The sequence below is a fragment of the Oryctolagus cuniculus genome, chromosome 7 (assembly GCF_051225735.1).
Source record: "Oryctolagus cuniculus isolate XC-2025 breed Fujian yellow rabbit chromosome 7, ASM5122573v1, whole genome shotgun sequence".
NCBI lineage: Eukaryota > Metazoa > Chordata > Mammalia > Lagomorpha > Leporidae > Oryctolagus > Oryctolagus cuniculus.
The window spans coordinates 45,318,786-45,332,729 of NC_142873.1; the positions used below are offsets into that span (position 1 = coordinate 45,318,786).

Consider the following 13,944-nt stretch of genomic DNA (forward strand, 5'->3'; position numbering starts at 1 on the left):
ACCCGAGTGACTTGGCAGTAAGACTCGGAGGGTGCCCCATGAGTCTCAGATGCTCTCCAAGGTCCCTCCACCCCGACCCCGCACGGGGACCCTCAGGGGTGCAGCCTAAGTGAGGCTGAAGTGCGTCCCCCGACCGAGTCTCCTGGGGGCCTCTCAGAGTAAAGAGCTGGGCACAGGGATAGGGTAGCTTAGCCCAGCGGGAGGCGGGGTGGGGGGGGATGCCTGGGGAGTGGTGTCTGAGGCCCAGCCTTGCCTTTGATGTGTGCGTGGGTAGGTGGGTGGGGGGTGGGGGGACTGCTGAGGGAAGGAGGCAGACAGCCCCGGGGCACCCTCAGCAGTGACCTACTTGGGTCCCCATAATTGCTGCCCTCCTGCCTTGGGAGGCTACATATAGGGATGGCCTGGTGCTGGGCTCCCACAGCTGGACGCCGACACCAGCGGTGAGTGCCAGCTGCTCGGCTCCTGCCCTGGGTTGGGGTCCCCGTCCCAGCAGGGCCTGGCAGGGTCAGGGACATCAGGAGTGGTGGCCTTGGGGTTCTCGGGTTCTCTCGTGCAGGGGAAGCCTATCCGGGAGCTCAGGCTAGGGGGAGTGAAGCGCTGAGGTCTGGTCCCCAGGTGGGGACAGTGGCTGGAAGTTCTCGGGCTGCCTTTGTTGGCCCCTCCTCCTCGCCTCCCTCCGTACTTCATTCTTGGGGACAGGTTGAGACAGGCCAGGGCGGCAGGGAAGAGAGGATTCCCACCCGTCTCCAGCCTGGACAGAGGTGGCGCCAGGCAGGTCCGTAGGAGCACCTTCAGGGATAGAACCCTCTCCTGTCTGGGAACACAAATGCCTTGCTCCCGGGCTGTCCCTAAGACTTAGATAGGCCCCAGGCAGTGCTTTGTCACCCTGCCCCCTCCCCGACCCCACCCCACCGCCATTGGCTCCCTGCAGAGGTCCCAGTGGAGGGGAGGCGCCAGGGAGCCCTGTGGCAGGCCTCCCTCCCTGGGGGTGGGGGGTGAGGAGGCAGGAGTGAGTCACTGGGCTCACATGGAAATTCTTGCTTTCCGGGCTGCCTGCCGAGGGTTTCCCCATGCCAGAGCTGTGTCCCAGAAGAGCATGGAAGGGGGCGGTGGGATTTAGGGGAGGCGGGAGACTCTGGGAAGTGCTCCCCCACTGACAAATAGGGCTCAGGAGGAGGGCGTCAGCCTGGGGCAGGGCCCTGGTGGTTAACCCCTGAGCCCGCTCACTCTCAGGACTCCACAGGGCCTGGGCCCAGAGCAGGCCTGTGAGGGGGTGAACCGGATAAGGCCCTGGGGACTCAGAGAGGGTGAAAGGCCCATGCAGGGCTGCACAGCTAGCGAGGTGCAGAGCGGATCCCAGTGTTCCTTTGGCTGCAACATCCTTGGGTTGAGGGCAGCAGGCATGGTGAGACGGCAACACTCCTCTGACACCTGGGCTCCGCTCATGCACAGCTTCTCCCAGGGCCTGAGGGTGAGGAAGCGCTGAGCAGGGATCCCCGGCCTTCCTCCAGCACCCCCCTCCTCCATACAAGTCCCTGCAGGAAGGGACAACGGGATCCTGGAGGGAAGGAGGTTCCTAGGGCCTCCTTTCTAGGCTGCAGACGGCGAGACTGAGCCTCTGTGGGTGTGGGGCGTGGGCTAAGGTAGGGCAGAGTCAGCTGCTTGTTTGGGGGACACCTCTGGGGCCTGAAGCCAGGCTAAGACGGGTCTGGGAAAAGCCCCTTGGAAAACATCAAGGGCACGGGTGGGCAGGGGGCTGGCCGGGGCCTCTGTGGGTCACACCCTCATCTGTGGCAGGGAGGATGGCCAGGCCCCTGGAGCAAGCAGTAGCTGCCATCGTGTGCACCTTCCAGGAGTACGCAGGGCGCTGCGGGGACAAATACAAGCTCTGCCAGTCGGAGCTCAAGGAGCTGCTGCAGAAGGAGCTGCCCACCTGGACCCCGGTGAGCACCTGGGCGCTGGGCCTTCCCCTTCCTGCGGGGAGACACTGCTGGGCCTCTACAGAGAGACCTGGGACAGCAAGAGGGGCCAAGGCTCGTGTGCAGTGGTGGGGGTGGGGGGCAGCAGGAACACAGTTCTCATCACACCTGCTGCCTGGCAGACCTGCGGGGAGGCTTGAGGGAGAGCCCCGGGAAGAATGCCCAGCACACAGTAGGCCCTCAGCGGCACATAGTAGGTGTTCAACATATGATCTGGGGTGGGGGAGTTGGAAGGAGTCTTGAAATGGGTGCCTTGTCAGGACAGGAAGGCTGGGGGCTGGGCTGGGCTGGGCTGGGCTGGGGCCACTCAGGAGCAGAGGGAGGGCCAGGGGGCGAGGCTGTCCTGCCTGTTTCACCCTGCCTCTCCCCCGACCTCCCTGCACAGACTGAGTTTCGGGAGTGTGACTACAACAAATTCATGAGCGTCTTGGACACCAACAAGGACTGCGAGGTGGACTTCGCGGAGTACGTGCGCTCTCTGGCCTGCCTCTGTCTCTACTGCCACGAGTACTTCAAGGACTGCCCTCCCCCAGAGCCCCCCTGCTCCCAGTAGCCTGTGCTGTAGTTGGGGGGGCGCCCCGGCAGGGCAGGATCCGCCCCAGGCTGTGCCATCTCTGCCCCCGGGTGGTCCTGGCTGTGCCTCCCACACCCCCTTCCCTTGGCCCTGTGTCCCCTGCAATGTGGAATCGTGCAGATCAGCCCTGCTGGAGGACCAGGGTGCCCAGCCAGTGAGGCAGCTCCCGCTCCCTGTCTGTGCAGTGGACGGAGGAGGCGGGGATGTGCCGTGGGCCCTGGAGGCCCGGCACGGTGCGTGCCAGCAAGACCAGGACGGGATGGGCCTTTCCGCTCCTAATAAAGAACAGGTGTCCATGTGGCGTGGTTTGGTTCTTCTGAGAGGCACGGGGCCTTGAGACACAGCCCTGTTGACAGCTTTGCTCTCCTCTGGTCTTTTCCACTGGGGAGCAAGGCTGAGGGCAGCAGCCAGAGCTCCCATGGGCCCTGGGAGCAGTTTCAGAGCCTGCAGAGATGCAATGGTTACAGTCAGCACAGGAACTCCCGTTCTGTCCGTCTGTCTCTCAGTCTTTGGAGGGGGGTGCTGTCAAGGAGGGCAAGGGGGCAGCCCGAGGTCCCAGGGGTGAGGGAGCTGCAGCTCGGGCCTCGTGACCGGATGCGCTGAGGAGGAGGGTGGGGTGGGGCGCTTGTTCCCTGCCCCGGGCTGTGGCAGCCCAGAGAGCAGCACTAATGGGATTAGGGTGTCTCAGGGGTTTGCTGCCAGCTGGGGTGGGGTCCTGTACTGGAGGCAGAAGGGGAGGGGGATAGCTTGAAGCGAGCCCCATCCCTGAAGCCACAACCCGCTGAGGCCCTTAAGCCCCCTCTGCTGCCCCTCACTCACCCCTGGACCCCCTGTGCCCCACCCTGAGGGGTCATCCCTGAACCTGACTCCCCCGTGTTGTGCCATGTCACCTCTATCTCTGCACCCCAAACTGCAATATTCATCCCTGACGCCCCCCTCAACCCCACACACCCCCTCCTGCCTACTCTGTGAGTCACAAGCCATACTGAGCCCCACACTGCACTCCCACCCCCACTCCACCAGGACCTCGCCCCTTGATGTACCTGGGCCATCTCACACCTGCCACCAGCCACCTGCCACCCCTGCCTCTCCTTTTCTCATGGCCGCTGGGACTACTTCCTCTGCAGCCCCCAGCCCCAGGCACTGCCCTCCCTCCCCGGCTCCCTGAAACTCTTGCTGGGCTGTGTGCACTGGGTGGTGCCTGCTCCATCAGCTCCCTGCTGGTGCCCACTGGGGCTGGCCCACTGCCCATGGGGGCCTGGCCGGGTCAGGATGCCCGGCAGCCGGCTGAGGCCATGGAGGGGCTGCCCGACTCACCACATCAGCCCACAGCAGGAGGGCAGTGTGCGCTCCCCCATCCCCTTGCCAGGGGCAGGGCCTGGCTGGGGTATAAATAGTCAGACCGCTGGGCTCTCCCCGCTCTTCCTCTCTCCCCAGCCCTCCTCCTCTGTGCTTCCTCTCTCGGCTTGGTGAGTTCTGTGGGCCTGACTGGCACGCGAGGGTGTCACGGGCTGAGGCTGGGTGGGGGAAGGACAGCCTGGTGGGGGCCAGATGTGCTGAATGGACCCAGATGCACAGGCTCTGGGGTGCATGGAAGAGAGAAAAGGCAAGAAGAAAAGTGTGCAGCAGCTGGGTTTGAGCGCCCCCTCCCCGCCCCAGCCCTTCTGAGAAACTGGGGCTTGTGCAGTGTGTGCCTGAGCTGGAGATGTGCACCCTGCTGCGGGGTTGCTGGGCTGCACAAGTGTGCACCCTCGGGTGCAGGAAGAAAGCAAAGGCAACCGAGGGCTTCCTCTGCTCCCGCTCTGTGAGCCCCTGCTCTGCACCCGGCAGCTCAGCCCGGCAGAGCCCTGGCCTCCCACCCAGCCCTGGCACCCCTGCCTCCGCCACCTCACCGGCCCCTCCCAATGACGGGCTGGGTGCCAGGCTGCCGGTTTTTTCCGCTGCAGGCCCCCATGCAGGCCTCTAGCTGCCGCGCCCAGCGCTGGGAGGGAGAAGAATGGGCTGGGGCGGCCGTTGTGGCTGAGCTGTGGGAGTGGACGGGTGAGGGAGGGGTGGAAGAACGCTGTTGTTGGGATGAGGCCTGCAGCCACCTCCGGAGCTTGCTGCCTGGCTCCCTGGAGCCCATGCCACGAACCCCACAAAAGTCCACGGTCCCAAGTATGCATTCCCCCCCCCCGCACCCCTCCCCACCAATAGCTGTGCCCGCCTCTCTGGGTGTCCCCGAGGGCCAGAGAAGTGTCATCAAGGGCCTCTTGAGGGATGGGAGTGCAGGCGGGCATTCGGAACACATGGCTGGGGAGCAGGGGAGGATAAGGGTGCCCGTGCCTCCCGCCCTCAGATCCTGACCGCTGCCATGGCGTGCCCCCTGGAGAAAGCCCTGGACGTGATGGTGGCCACCTTCCACAAGTACTCGGGGAAAGAGGGTGACAAGTTCAAGCTCAACAAGTCGGAGCTAAAGGAGCTGCTGACCCGGGAGCTGCCCAGCTTCTTGGGGGTGAGTGGGTCCCCTGGGAGCAAGCACCCTCCCCCATCCCCAGCCCCCAACCCCCTGCAGGGGAGGCGCAGGCTCTATGAGGCTGCAGGCTTTTTGTGGAATATCAGCTAAAGCTGGTGTTTCTGACTGTGTGGGGAAACTGGGGAGCAGGGAGCCTGCATGGGGTGCAAACACGGCCCCAGCAGAAAGAAGGCTGAGAGAGAACAGGGAGGTTAGGGGCCAGACCCTCTGTCAGGTGCTCTGTACATCTTAAGTGAAAGGGAAAAAAACAAAAACAAAAAACTCAGAGTTAAGTATTTCCCAAGGTAGTGCATGTACAAAACTGGTCTGGACTAAGACCGCCGACTGCCCATTCTTCACTCCAACAGTGAAGGGCTGGAGTTTCCATTTGGCTCATAGATGTGCAGACACAGGTATAGAGACTCAACACACCTAAGATGTCCCCCCCAACAACAGCGTCTACACCTGCATCAAGCAGTCCACCATTTACAAGAGGGTATTGCAAAAAGTTCATGGGAAGTGGCATGAAAAAGCAAGTTTATTTTGGTGCAAAATTTTGAAATCTATAGTTTTAAAAATAATACTCATTTTCATGAACCCTTTGGAGAGTCTTGGGAAGCATGGGTTTCAAACATTTTTGTACCAAAAGGAACTTATTTTTAAATTATATTTCCGGGGCTGGGCATGGTGGTACAGTAGGTTAAACTTCCGCCTGCAATGCTGGCATTCCATATGGGCCCCAGTTCAAGTCCCTGGTGCTTTGCTTCCAACCCAGCTCCCTGTTAATGTGCCGGGAAAGTGGCAGAAGTTGGCCCAGGTACTTGGTCCCTTGTCACCCACATGAAAGACCCAGATGGAGTTCCAGGCTCCTGACTGTGGCCTGTCCCAGCCTTGGCAGTTGAAGCCATCTGGGGAGTAAGCCGGCACATGGAAGAGCTCTCTCTGTCTCTCCCTCTATAACTATGCCTTTCAAATAAAAAAAAAAATTCTGTTTCCACAAACTTTCTGCAGTAGCTGGCATATGCTGTCATGATCATTACCTCACTGGATCATGAGGACAACCTCTAGGGAAGGCGTGTGGTCACTTCGTTTTGCACCTGCACCAGGTCCTCAGACGTCCCCATCCAAGGAGTACTCCCGTTGGCGCTGGTGTGGCCCTGAGGGTTGGGGTCCGAGGCTGGGCCCCCCACAGGAGAGCTGCAGGTGCCAAACTGGTCTAGCCCTGCTCTACCCCCGTGGCTTCTGCTTTCTCCCTCCAGAAAAGGACGGACGAAGCCGCGTTCCAGAAGCTGATGAGCAACTTGGACAGCAACAAGGACAACGAGGTGGACTTCCAGGAGTACTGCGTCTTCCTGTCCTGCATCGCCATGATGTGCAATGAGTTCTTCGAAGGTTTCCCTGATAAGCAGCCCCGGAAGAAGTGAAGGCTCCTCAGATGCCGCTGGGGGGCCCGCCCGCTGGGGTCTTCCCTGTCTGCAGTGGGCACAGCACCTTAGTCCCGCCCCTTGAGACATGTGCACCACGCTGAGCAACTTTAATAAAGAGTCTTAACACCTGTGAGGCTCTCAGTCTGTGACTCTGGGGGCGTGTGGGGTTGGGGGCTGAGGGATGTGTGTGTGGTGGTGGGGGGGGGTAGGGCTGGGGGTGCTGGGACTTGAGCTGCTGGGTTGCAGATCCCAGGAGTGAAGGCTGGGAGGGAGCAGGAGTGACTGAGGGTGTGTGTGTGTGTGTGTGCAGGCATGCGTGTGACCCAGAGGACAGGGGTGGGGCCCAGGCAGGGAAGGAGACCACCAGGGCTTGGAGGGCGGGGCTGTGGCACTGAGCCAGCCCACTCACCCTTTCCAGCTCCCACCAACCATGCCTCTGGCCAATCCCTGAACTGAGGTTACTACGATGGGAAGGTCACATCTGTTTCTAGTTGGGGTCTGGAGAGAAGAGAACGGAGCTGAGTCAGGCGGAGGGAGTAGCCAAGCCAGAGCAGCAGGGGGAGGGGGCTAGCGCTCAGCCCCAACATTTGCAGCCTACGCCTGTCCTGCCTCCCCTTCTAGCTCATTGGCTTCACACCACAGGGGCGGGTTCATCCTGGCCTGTCCCGGGTCGGCCCGGATCAGCGGGGGCAGGATGCAGGGGCAGCGCGCAGCCTCCAGCGCCCGGGTTGTCGCTGGGGCTCTCCGACCCGCGATCCCTGCCCCCAGGCCCCTGGAGCGGGAAACGAGGAGTGGGGGTGGGGCTGGGGCAAAGACAAAAGGCCGGACTTGAGAAGAGGGGACCCAATGCTGCCTCGGCTTAGAGTCTGGGGCTGACTGAGGCTGTACCTGAAGCGAGTGGGTGTCAGGCCCCGAGGCCCGGGGGTTTGGTCCCCCTTTCCTCTCATCCCACTGAGCTTTCCCCTCAAGTTTCAGGGGAGGGGGCGGTGACTCATATGTTTCCCCCACCCCAGTGGGACTGCAGCGACCTGGGTAGGACCTTGGCTCTCCTCCTCCCAGCCTGGCCACCGCCCGCCTCCGCGCGGTCCTCCCGGGGCAGCCTCCCTCGCGGCTCTCTCTTCGGAAACTCCTGCTGCCTAGCGACCGACCTCGCCAGCGGGAGCGCCGGGGCTTCAGCCATAGTGGGCACTCACCCTCAGAGCAACACCTGAGTGTCCCCCAGGATACGACCCCACCCCATCCATGACTGCGCCCTGAACCCAAGCCCCAGCTCCATCCCATCCTGGGGTCCCCGCGTGTCTACCTCCCCTCCTTAGTTCCTAGTTCTCAGCCGTCAGTGTCAAGACTCCAGCAAGTCCCCATGAGACAACCATTTATTTAAAGCTTTGTAAAAACCACACTGGCTGATGGATGACCTTGCCCTTGACAAGGAAATATCTTCCTCCGGGGATCCCCGCCTCCAGGTGGTCTTCTCTGCTCTTGAGGTGGGTGGGAAGGTCTCCAAGAGGAGAGTGGCCGGGGGACATGGGGCACATCCGGTGTGTGGCTCTAGGCTTCCTGTGGTTCAGTCAGACTGTGAATTCTGCTTTTTGGTTGAGAGTGGAGTGTGAGCAGGTGAACTCAGTGTGCCCCACACCCCTGTTTGTAAACAAGGAAAGGGAAATTGGCAGAGGGGTTTCTCCTGGCCCATCCCTGGAGATTCTGACCAGGGCCTCCAGATGTCCCTGACCCCTTCTCATTGGCCCTTTCTATCCCCTGGGCTCCTGGGGGCTGGGAACAAGGAATAAAGCGAGAGCAGGGAGTGGGAGGCTGCATCTGCTTTGAGCGGAGTTTCTGGGCTGGTGCTCTCCTGGGTGGGCCCTTCCTTCTCTCCCTGCCCAGCTCTGCTGGCCGCGCCGAGTGACTAGCCGGTGGGTGACAAGCCGTGGTGACCTCTGCAAGGAAGGCCTGGCCCCTGGGGTGCTCAGGGAGGACAGGGAAGTCTCTGGAACGGCATCTCCTGGGAAAATGGCTCCAAGGTGGAGCTGGGGTCGGACCCAGCCAGGATGCTCCTGCAGGCTCCTCGAGGCCCTCACCCTTCCACGGTGGTCCTGGCTGGGTCTCCTCGAGGTGGGAGAAGCTGAGGTTTCTGGGTGATGGGAGATGAACAGCAGACGTAGTTCAAGAATGGCAGGGTGGGATTTGGGCTGGAGGGGAGGGCTGGAGACTTCTTCCCCCCAGCTGAGGACTCTCTGTGGGACTCACCTGCGGCTGAAGTCCGGGTGTTGCCATCTTCCTCCCTGGGGGAGGGAAGTGGTTTTCAAGCTTGAGTCACGTGGGCTCCAGCAGCCTGCTCCCTCTGTGGAGGTGGCTGTCCTGATGGCTCGGGGTCTCAGGGTGATCCGTCCCCAGCCCCTGGCCAGTCTGCAGGTGTGCAGTTCTCAGCCTAGCCAGGCAAATCCAATCGCCTCCCTTCTGCTTCCTCTTGGGGATCTTATCTCCCCGCTGCAGCCCCAGCCTCTGGCCCTGGACTCTCTCTTTGCCCTGTCCCCCACTTTTACAACAGGCACTCCTTGAGATCAGGAGATTCATGCGCCCGGGCCAAGGAGGGTGACTAAGGTGGGAGCTGCCTCTGGTGAACCAGTGCCCAGGCTGGAGGGGCACTGTTCTTTGATGTTTTGGCATCGCCTTGTCCTCCCTCCGTCCCCTGTTAACAAATCCTAAGCAGGAGAGGCTGCTGTCTCCTTTGGGGGCTGGCTGGTCTCACAGCACAGGTCCTCTGCTGGGTGGGCTGCGGTCTTGTCCTGGGTTCCAGCCCCTGGACCTTTGAGCGAGGGGCCTTGGAGGTGGGCGGTGCTGGCAGCGGGGAGCTCCGGCCCCCCGAGGAACGTGATCCTCCCCTCTCTCAGCTCTAGAGCTGCATCGTGATGGAGACCCCTCTGGAAAAGGCTCTGACCACGATGGTCACCACTTTCCACAAGTATTCGGGGAGAGAGGGCAGCAAACTGACCCTGAGCAGGAAGGAACTGAAGGAGCTGATCAAGGAGGAGCTGCATCTTGGGGAGGTAGGAGACGCTTCCCTCACCCCCACCCCAATGCCCTCACAACAGAAGGACGAGTGTGGCCATCTTGGGCCAAGAGAGCCCTAGACCCCGTGCTGGGGGCCCGGCCAAGGTTTCCCTGGGAAGGAGGAGGCTGAGCCTGGGGGTGGATCTGAGACTCTGTGAGGGTTAGAGCCTTCCGTGGCAGGGCCAGGCTCTTGCAGTAGTGGCAGAACCCATGCGAGGGATCTCAGGGGACCAAGGGGTCCAGGGCTCTGCTGTGCACCGCTCAGGGGCAGGGACCCCTCCTGCTTCTTGTCCCCGTGCCCGCACAGCCAGGGCTCTCAGACTGCCCTGGCGCACGAACCACAAGGTTAATCTGTGAACGTGGGTGGGAAGGGGGCAGAACCGACAGGTGGAGATGGGGAGAGGGAACTGACTGACAGAAAGCCCAGGAAGGAAGGCATTCTGTCCTTTCACAGGTGAGCAAAGGGACTTGTGCAGTGACACCCAGCCGCTGAGAGGCTATGCTGGACCCCAGGCCAGGCCCGGGTCTCACCCAGACTTTGCCCTTGGACAGTCAGCTCGAGGGCCGTGGCCATCACCATGAACCCAGGCGGGCCTCCCAGGCAGAGGGTGAAGCAGGGGAGGGTGTCCCCAGGCCTGCTCTCTGCCCTTCCTGCCGACGAATGCATCCTGGAGTTAATGAGGCCAGAGGGAGGGGCTGTGGCTCCAGCAGGGGTTAATTACACTGGGACACAAGCCCAGGGGAAGTCTTGCCTATAATAGGAGCCCAGAATGGGGACCAGGATCACGTCACAGAGAGGCAGTTTCCATCTCCTAGGTCCCAGCATCCGTCTCCTCTGAAAACCTGCACCTGAGGGCGGGATCTGCGTGTCTGAGTTTCCCTCCTGTTCTGCCCCAAGGGCCCTGCCTGTCTCCTGCTGGTAGAGCCAGGCCAGGAGGGCATGGGGGGAGCTGGATTAGGGCCAGGCACCAGGCTGGGCCTCGGCTCTCCTGGTAGGGGAGCCATGCACACTGGCTTCTCGCAGCCCACGCCCCCTTCTCAGGGGAGATAAATGGCCTGAATCCTTTCTGGCTGGCCCTGCAGAGTAAATCAGAGACTCAGATGAAGTGCAGTGCCACATGTTATTATTTTCTTTTTGTTTCTTAATTTGAGAGGTAGAGAGACACAGAGAGCTCCCATCCTCCATGCACTCCCCAGATGCCCAGCAGCAGCAGGGGGCTCAGTGCAGGGGGGACCCAGCCGCCTGAGCCGTCCATCACCTGCTGAGTCAGAGGGCCCACATTAAGAGGAATCTGGAATTGGGAGCAGAGCTGGGAACTTGCACCCAGATGCTCGGATATGGGATGGGGTGTCCCAACCGACAGCCTGACCACCACGCCAAATGTCTGCCTCCCCAGCCAGCTTTGCTAGGTTCTGGTGTAACATCTGGGTCATTATTACTTAGGATGCGGGAAGGTGTTGGGGGGAAAGGGAGGCGAGTCTCATTTTCCCGTGTAAGTTACTAGTGCCAGGCTCTGCTAGGTGTGGGCTGGGTCCAGACTTACACGGTGGTGGCACAGAGCTCGACATCACCCTCAGGCTGCTGGGGAGGGGTGGGGGGGCACTGGTGGGGGAGGGCCCGCAGGTGAGCTGTTCCTGCCCCTGGGCCCTTGCAGAAGATGAAGGAGAACAGCATCGACCACCTGATGAGGAGCCTGGACAAGAACAGCGACCAGGAGATCGATTTCAAGGAGTACTCGGTGTTCCTGAGCACGCTGTGCATGGCCTACAATGACTTCTTCCTGGAGGACAGCAAGTGACCCGGGGCTCCCCTCTGCCCGCACCGTTGGCTCCTGCCCCCTGACAGGCCCCCTTGGCCCCTTACTGTGCACTTCCTCCCACACAGGAAATAAAGATTTTCCCTGCCAGGTGTTTTGAAGGCGTCTTGTGCACCTTGGTGGGAGAGGGAGGTCCTGAGACAGCCCGTGGGTGTGAGGGACCTGGGGTCCCACCCCACTTCCTGTCCTCCAGTGCTGATGTCCTGGAGCTTTGTGCTGACTCCCCTGCTTCGCGGGAGATGGGGGAGTTGGGCCAGGCGTCTGCCCAGATGCATGACGAGCTAAGGGGAAGGGTCCCGGGAGCCAGGGTGCAGGGTTGTGGATGTGGCTCCCAGTGGTGGTCTCACCCGGGGCAGTGTGGCCTCCAGGCCAGCCCTTCGCTGCCCTCCATGTCCCCCCAGCACCTCCACTCCGCAAATTGGTCTTGGGGGCTCCCGCTTTTTTCTCTTCCCTCTCCCTGTCAAAATCTTCTCTCTGGAGGTAATCTGGAAACTTTCCACTGGAGTGTGAATAACTAATGATGCTTCCTGGGCTTGGCTCCCGCGTGTGGGCACAGTAACTGGCAGAGGCTCCAGCGCCATTCCTGGCAGTGGGGGAAGGGATTCGCTGTTGGTGGGGGAAAGGGGAATGGGTGTTTTAAACATTGCATCTGCAGATCACCAGCCGCTCAGCCTTCTTCCTCCAGGCGGGGCCGGAGCTGTACACATCTGGGGGGGGGGGCACCTGCATGCTGGAGATTCCCCACCTTCGACCCTCCCCGCCGGGGACCCTGCCTCCGGGGACATCTTCATGCTTTGGTGCTTAGGTGGCTAAGGAAGATGCAGGACTGACCAGGGGCTTCTTCCTCTTCCTCCTCTCCCCTCCCCCACGCCGTGTCACGTGTCACGAAAAGCACGTCGAGCTACAAAAATTAGGGAAACGCCCCCATCACCGCTTGCAGTGGTCCCCACTAGGCCCCCCGTACTTCCCCAACGTATCCGGCTATCGGTCCCAACTCGGAGCAGGAGGCGGGAGGAGCCGTGGTGGGGGGGTGGGCGGGGGCGGGTTGTGCAAGTCCGGGCGCAGGGTGGGGCTCGGGGCGGGCCGTGGGCCGTGCGGTGGGTCCCGCCCCGCCGGCCTCCCCGACGCCAGCCGCTATAAGGCCGCCCGGCCGCGGCCCAGCCCAGGTCCTGACCGTTCCCTCCGCGCCGCGCAGCCTGCAGTACCGTGAGTCCTCCCTCCCCTGGGCGGCCCCGGGACCTTTTCCCTGCCCTGGCCCGCGGGCGGTAGGCGTTTACGTCCGTACCGGGCGCGTCTGTCTGTGGAGCTCCCGGGCAGGAGCGTCTGGACCACGCCAGCCAGGCCCCGGGCTAAGGCATCCCCTGGCTCCCTGTAGAGTGCTCTCGGGGCGCGGGAGGGTGTGTCCCGGGCGTGTCACTACCGCGGTGTGTGGCCTGGCCGGCTGTGCCAGAGGCCGTGTGTGCTGCCGCCCTCCATCCTAGCCCAGCCACACTCTGCGGCCTCCCCTGGATGCCCTGGAGGTAATTCACAATTCCTCACCTGGGGGCACCTGCTCCCTGGTCCAGGTCGGCCTCTCCTCACCCCCTTCCCCTAATGCTACCCCAAGTGGCCAAGGCTGGGTGTTGGGGCAGGCAGCGTGGGGAGTGCAGAGTCTGCCGCCCTGGCACTGACCAGCCCCTCTGCTGCCAGTCCCAGCCCAGCTGAAACCATGGCAAGCCCCCTGGACCAGGCCATTGGCCTCCTGATCGGCATCTTCCACAAGTACTCTGGCAAGGAGGGTGACAAGCACACCCTGAGCAAGAAGGAACTGAAGGAACTAATCCAAAAGGAGCTCACCATCGGCTCGGTGAGTAGCTGTCCCCAGGCCCCGCCCATTGGCACCTGGTAGGAACAGGGTTCCGAAGGTGTGTCAGGTGCACCTGACTCCCACATAACCACATCCCAGGGTCCTGGTCCATATGCTTCACTGAGCCTTGGTCCCACTCTCCTGCGGGGGCGGGGCAGGGGGTGCTCTCAGCCTGGTATTCACGCCACTGAGTGAGGAGCCTAGGAGTCGGGTGGATGCTGTCCCTGGTGATAAGTGGGCAGGGAACCCTTGAGGGCCGCCCGGGAAGGTAGCGAGTGGGGGTCCTCTTCACCACTGAGCGGCGTGTCCCCTCTGCCTCCTTAGAAGCTGCAGGATGCTGAGATTGTCAAGCTGATGGACGACCTGGACCGCAATAAGGACCAGGAGGTGAACTTCCAGGAATACATCACCTTCCTGGGGGCCTTGGCCATGATCTACAATGAAGCTCTCAAGGGCTGAAGACAGACTGGGGAAGGTGGAGGCACCCCTCAGGGGCCTGTCTGGGTCACACCCAGTGTGGGTGATTGTAAGATAAATATATTTTTTTTTTGTTAACCTACCCTGTGTCCTGGCTTCCCAGTGATTTCTGACCCCTCCTGGGCCTGGTGATGCACCAGCTGGCAGAAGCCCTTGTGCACGGTCAGCCTCTGAGAGTGACTCCTGCACCCGCCAGGCCCGAGGAGCCCCCCACCCCCACCCAAGGCTGCTGCTCGCTCCTAGGGGGCCTTTGGGCAAAGCCATCTTCAGGAAAGGCTCTGG

At 61.9% G+C, this 13,944-nt stretch overlaps 4 protein-coding genes across 14 annotated transcripts; all 4 read left to right on the plus strand.

Moving 5' to 3' along the window:
* Positions 1 to 302: 302 nt before the first annotated feature.
* Positions 303 to 2,852, plus strand: S100A3 (S100 calcium binding protein A3). Of its 5 annotated transcripts, none has more exons than XM_017345868.4 (3): positions 303 to 440; positions 1,798 to 1,943; positions 2,365 to 2,852. In XM_017345868.4, the coding sequence occupies exons 2-3, from the start codon at positions 1,803 to 1,805 to the stop codon at positions 2,530 to 2,532; spliced, it is 309 nt and encodes a 102-aa protein (XP_017201357.1). In that variant the 5' UTR covers positions 303 to 440; positions 1,798 to 1,802; the 3' UTR covers positions 2,533 to 2,852. The 5 variants fall into 5 exon arrangements, with proteins under 5 accessions (XP_017201357.1, XP_089156055.1, XP_069933798.1 ...); XM_089299929.1 differs by lacking the exon at positions 303 to 440 and adding an exon at positions 674 to 775; XM_070077697.2 differs by lacking the exon at positions 303 to 440 and adding an exon at positions 1,143 to 1,405.
* A 1,119-nt stretch (positions 2,853 to 3,971) lies between these two features.
* On the plus strand, positions 3,972 to 6,602 carry S100A4 (S100 calcium binding protein A4). Of its 2 annotated transcripts, none has more exons than XM_008264410.5 (3): positions 3,972 to 4,022; positions 4,892 to 5,047; positions 6,307 to 6,602. In XM_008264410.5, the coding sequence occupies exons 2-3, from the start codon at positions 4,907 to 4,909 to the stop codon at positions 6,469 to 6,471; spliced, it is 306 nt and encodes a 101-aa protein (XP_008262632.1). In that variant the 5' UTR covers positions 3,972 to 4,022; positions 4,892 to 4,906; the 3' UTR covers positions 6,472 to 6,602. The 2 variants fall into 2 exon arrangements, with proteins under 2 accessions (XP_008262632.1, XP_069933796.1); XM_070077695.1 differs by lacking the exon at positions 3,972 to 4,022 and adding an exon at positions 4,500 to 4,710.
* Positions 6,603 to 7,619: 1,017 nt separating this feature from the next.
* Positions 7,620 to 11,429, plus strand: S100A5 (S100 calcium binding protein A5). 4 transcript variants are annotated; one of them, XM_008264411.5, is made up of 3 exons: positions 7,620 to 7,958; positions 9,363 to 9,518; positions 11,178 to 11,429. In XM_008264411.5, exons 2-3 carry the CDS (start codon positions 9,381 to 9,383, stop codon positions 11,319 to 11,321), a joined length of 282 nt encoding a protein of 93 aa, XP_008262633.1. In that variant the 5' UTR covers positions 7,620 to 7,958; positions 9,363 to 9,380; the 3' UTR covers positions 11,322 to 11,429. The 4 variants fall into 4 exon arrangements, with proteins under 4 accessions (XP_008262633.1, XP_017201358.1, XP_089156057.1 ...); XM_017345869.4 differs by lacking the exon at positions 7,620 to 7,958 and adding an exon at positions 8,265 to 8,384; XM_089299931.1 differs by lacking the exon at positions 7,620 to 7,958 and adding an exon at positions 8,748 to 8,883.
* Positions 11,430 to 12,503: 1,074 nt separating this feature from the next.
* S100A6 (S100 calcium binding protein A6) lies at positions 12,504 to 13,744 on the plus strand. 3 transcript variants are annotated; one of them, XM_089336737.1, is made up of 3 exons: positions 12,504 to 12,859; positions 13,029 to 13,185; positions 13,510 to 13,744. In XM_089336737.1, exons 1-3 carry the CDS (start codon positions 12,849 to 12,851, stop codon positions 13,642 to 13,644), a joined length of 303 nt encoding a protein of 100 aa, XP_089192863.1. In that variant the 5' UTR covers positions 12,504 to 12,848; the 3' UTR covers positions 13,645 to 13,744. The 3 variants fall into 3 exon arrangements, with proteins under 3 accessions (XP_089192863.1, XP_051712057.1, NP_001182671.1); XM_051856097.3 differs by having other exon boundaries at positions 12,504 to 12,545; NM_001195742.1 differs by lacking the exon at positions 12,504 to 12,859.
* Positions 13,745 to 13,944: the final 200 nt, after the last annotated feature.

What these genes read in the sequence shown, in the direction of transcription:
- S100A5 (XM_008264411.5), top strand. Translation starts at nt 9,381, where the DNA reads ATGGAGACCCCTCTGGAAAAGGCTCTGACCACGATGGTCACCACTTTC. An exon ending in AGGAGCTGCATCTTGGGGAG is followed by an intron (nt 9,519 to 11,177) that starts GTAGGAGACGCT and finishes GGGCCCTTGCAG; the next exon opens with AAGATGAAGGAGAACAGCAT.
- S100A3 (XM_017345868.4), top strand. Translation starts at nt 1,803, where the DNA reads ATGGCCAGGCCCCTGGAGCAAGCAGTAGCTGCCATCGTGTGCACCTTC. An exon ending in AGCTGCCCACCTGGACCCCG is followed by an intron (nt 1,944 to 2,364) that starts GTGAGCACCTGG and finishes CTCCCTGCACAG; the next exon opens with ACTGAGTTTCGGGAGTGTGA.
- S100A6 (XM_089336737.1), top strand. An exon ending in AGGAGCTCACCATCGGCTCG is followed by an intron (nt 13,186 to 13,509) that starts GTGAGTAGCTGT and finishes CTGCCTCCTTAG; the next exon opens with AAGCTGCAGGATGCTGAGAT.
- S100A4 (XM_070077695.1), top strand. Translation starts at nt 4,627, where the DNA reads ATGAGGCCTGCAGCCACCTCCGGAGCTTGCTGCCTGGCTCCCTGGAGC. An exon ending in ACAAAAGTCCACGGTCCCAA is followed by an intron (nt 4,711 to 4,891) that starts GTATGCATTCCC and finishes TCCCGCCCTCAG; the next exon opens with ATCCTGACCGCTGCCATGGC. An exon ending in AGCTGCCCAGCTTCTTGGGG is followed by an intron (nt 5,048 to 6,306) that starts GTGAGTGGGTCC and finishes TTCTCCCTCCAG; the next exon opens with AAAAGGACGGACGAAGCCGC.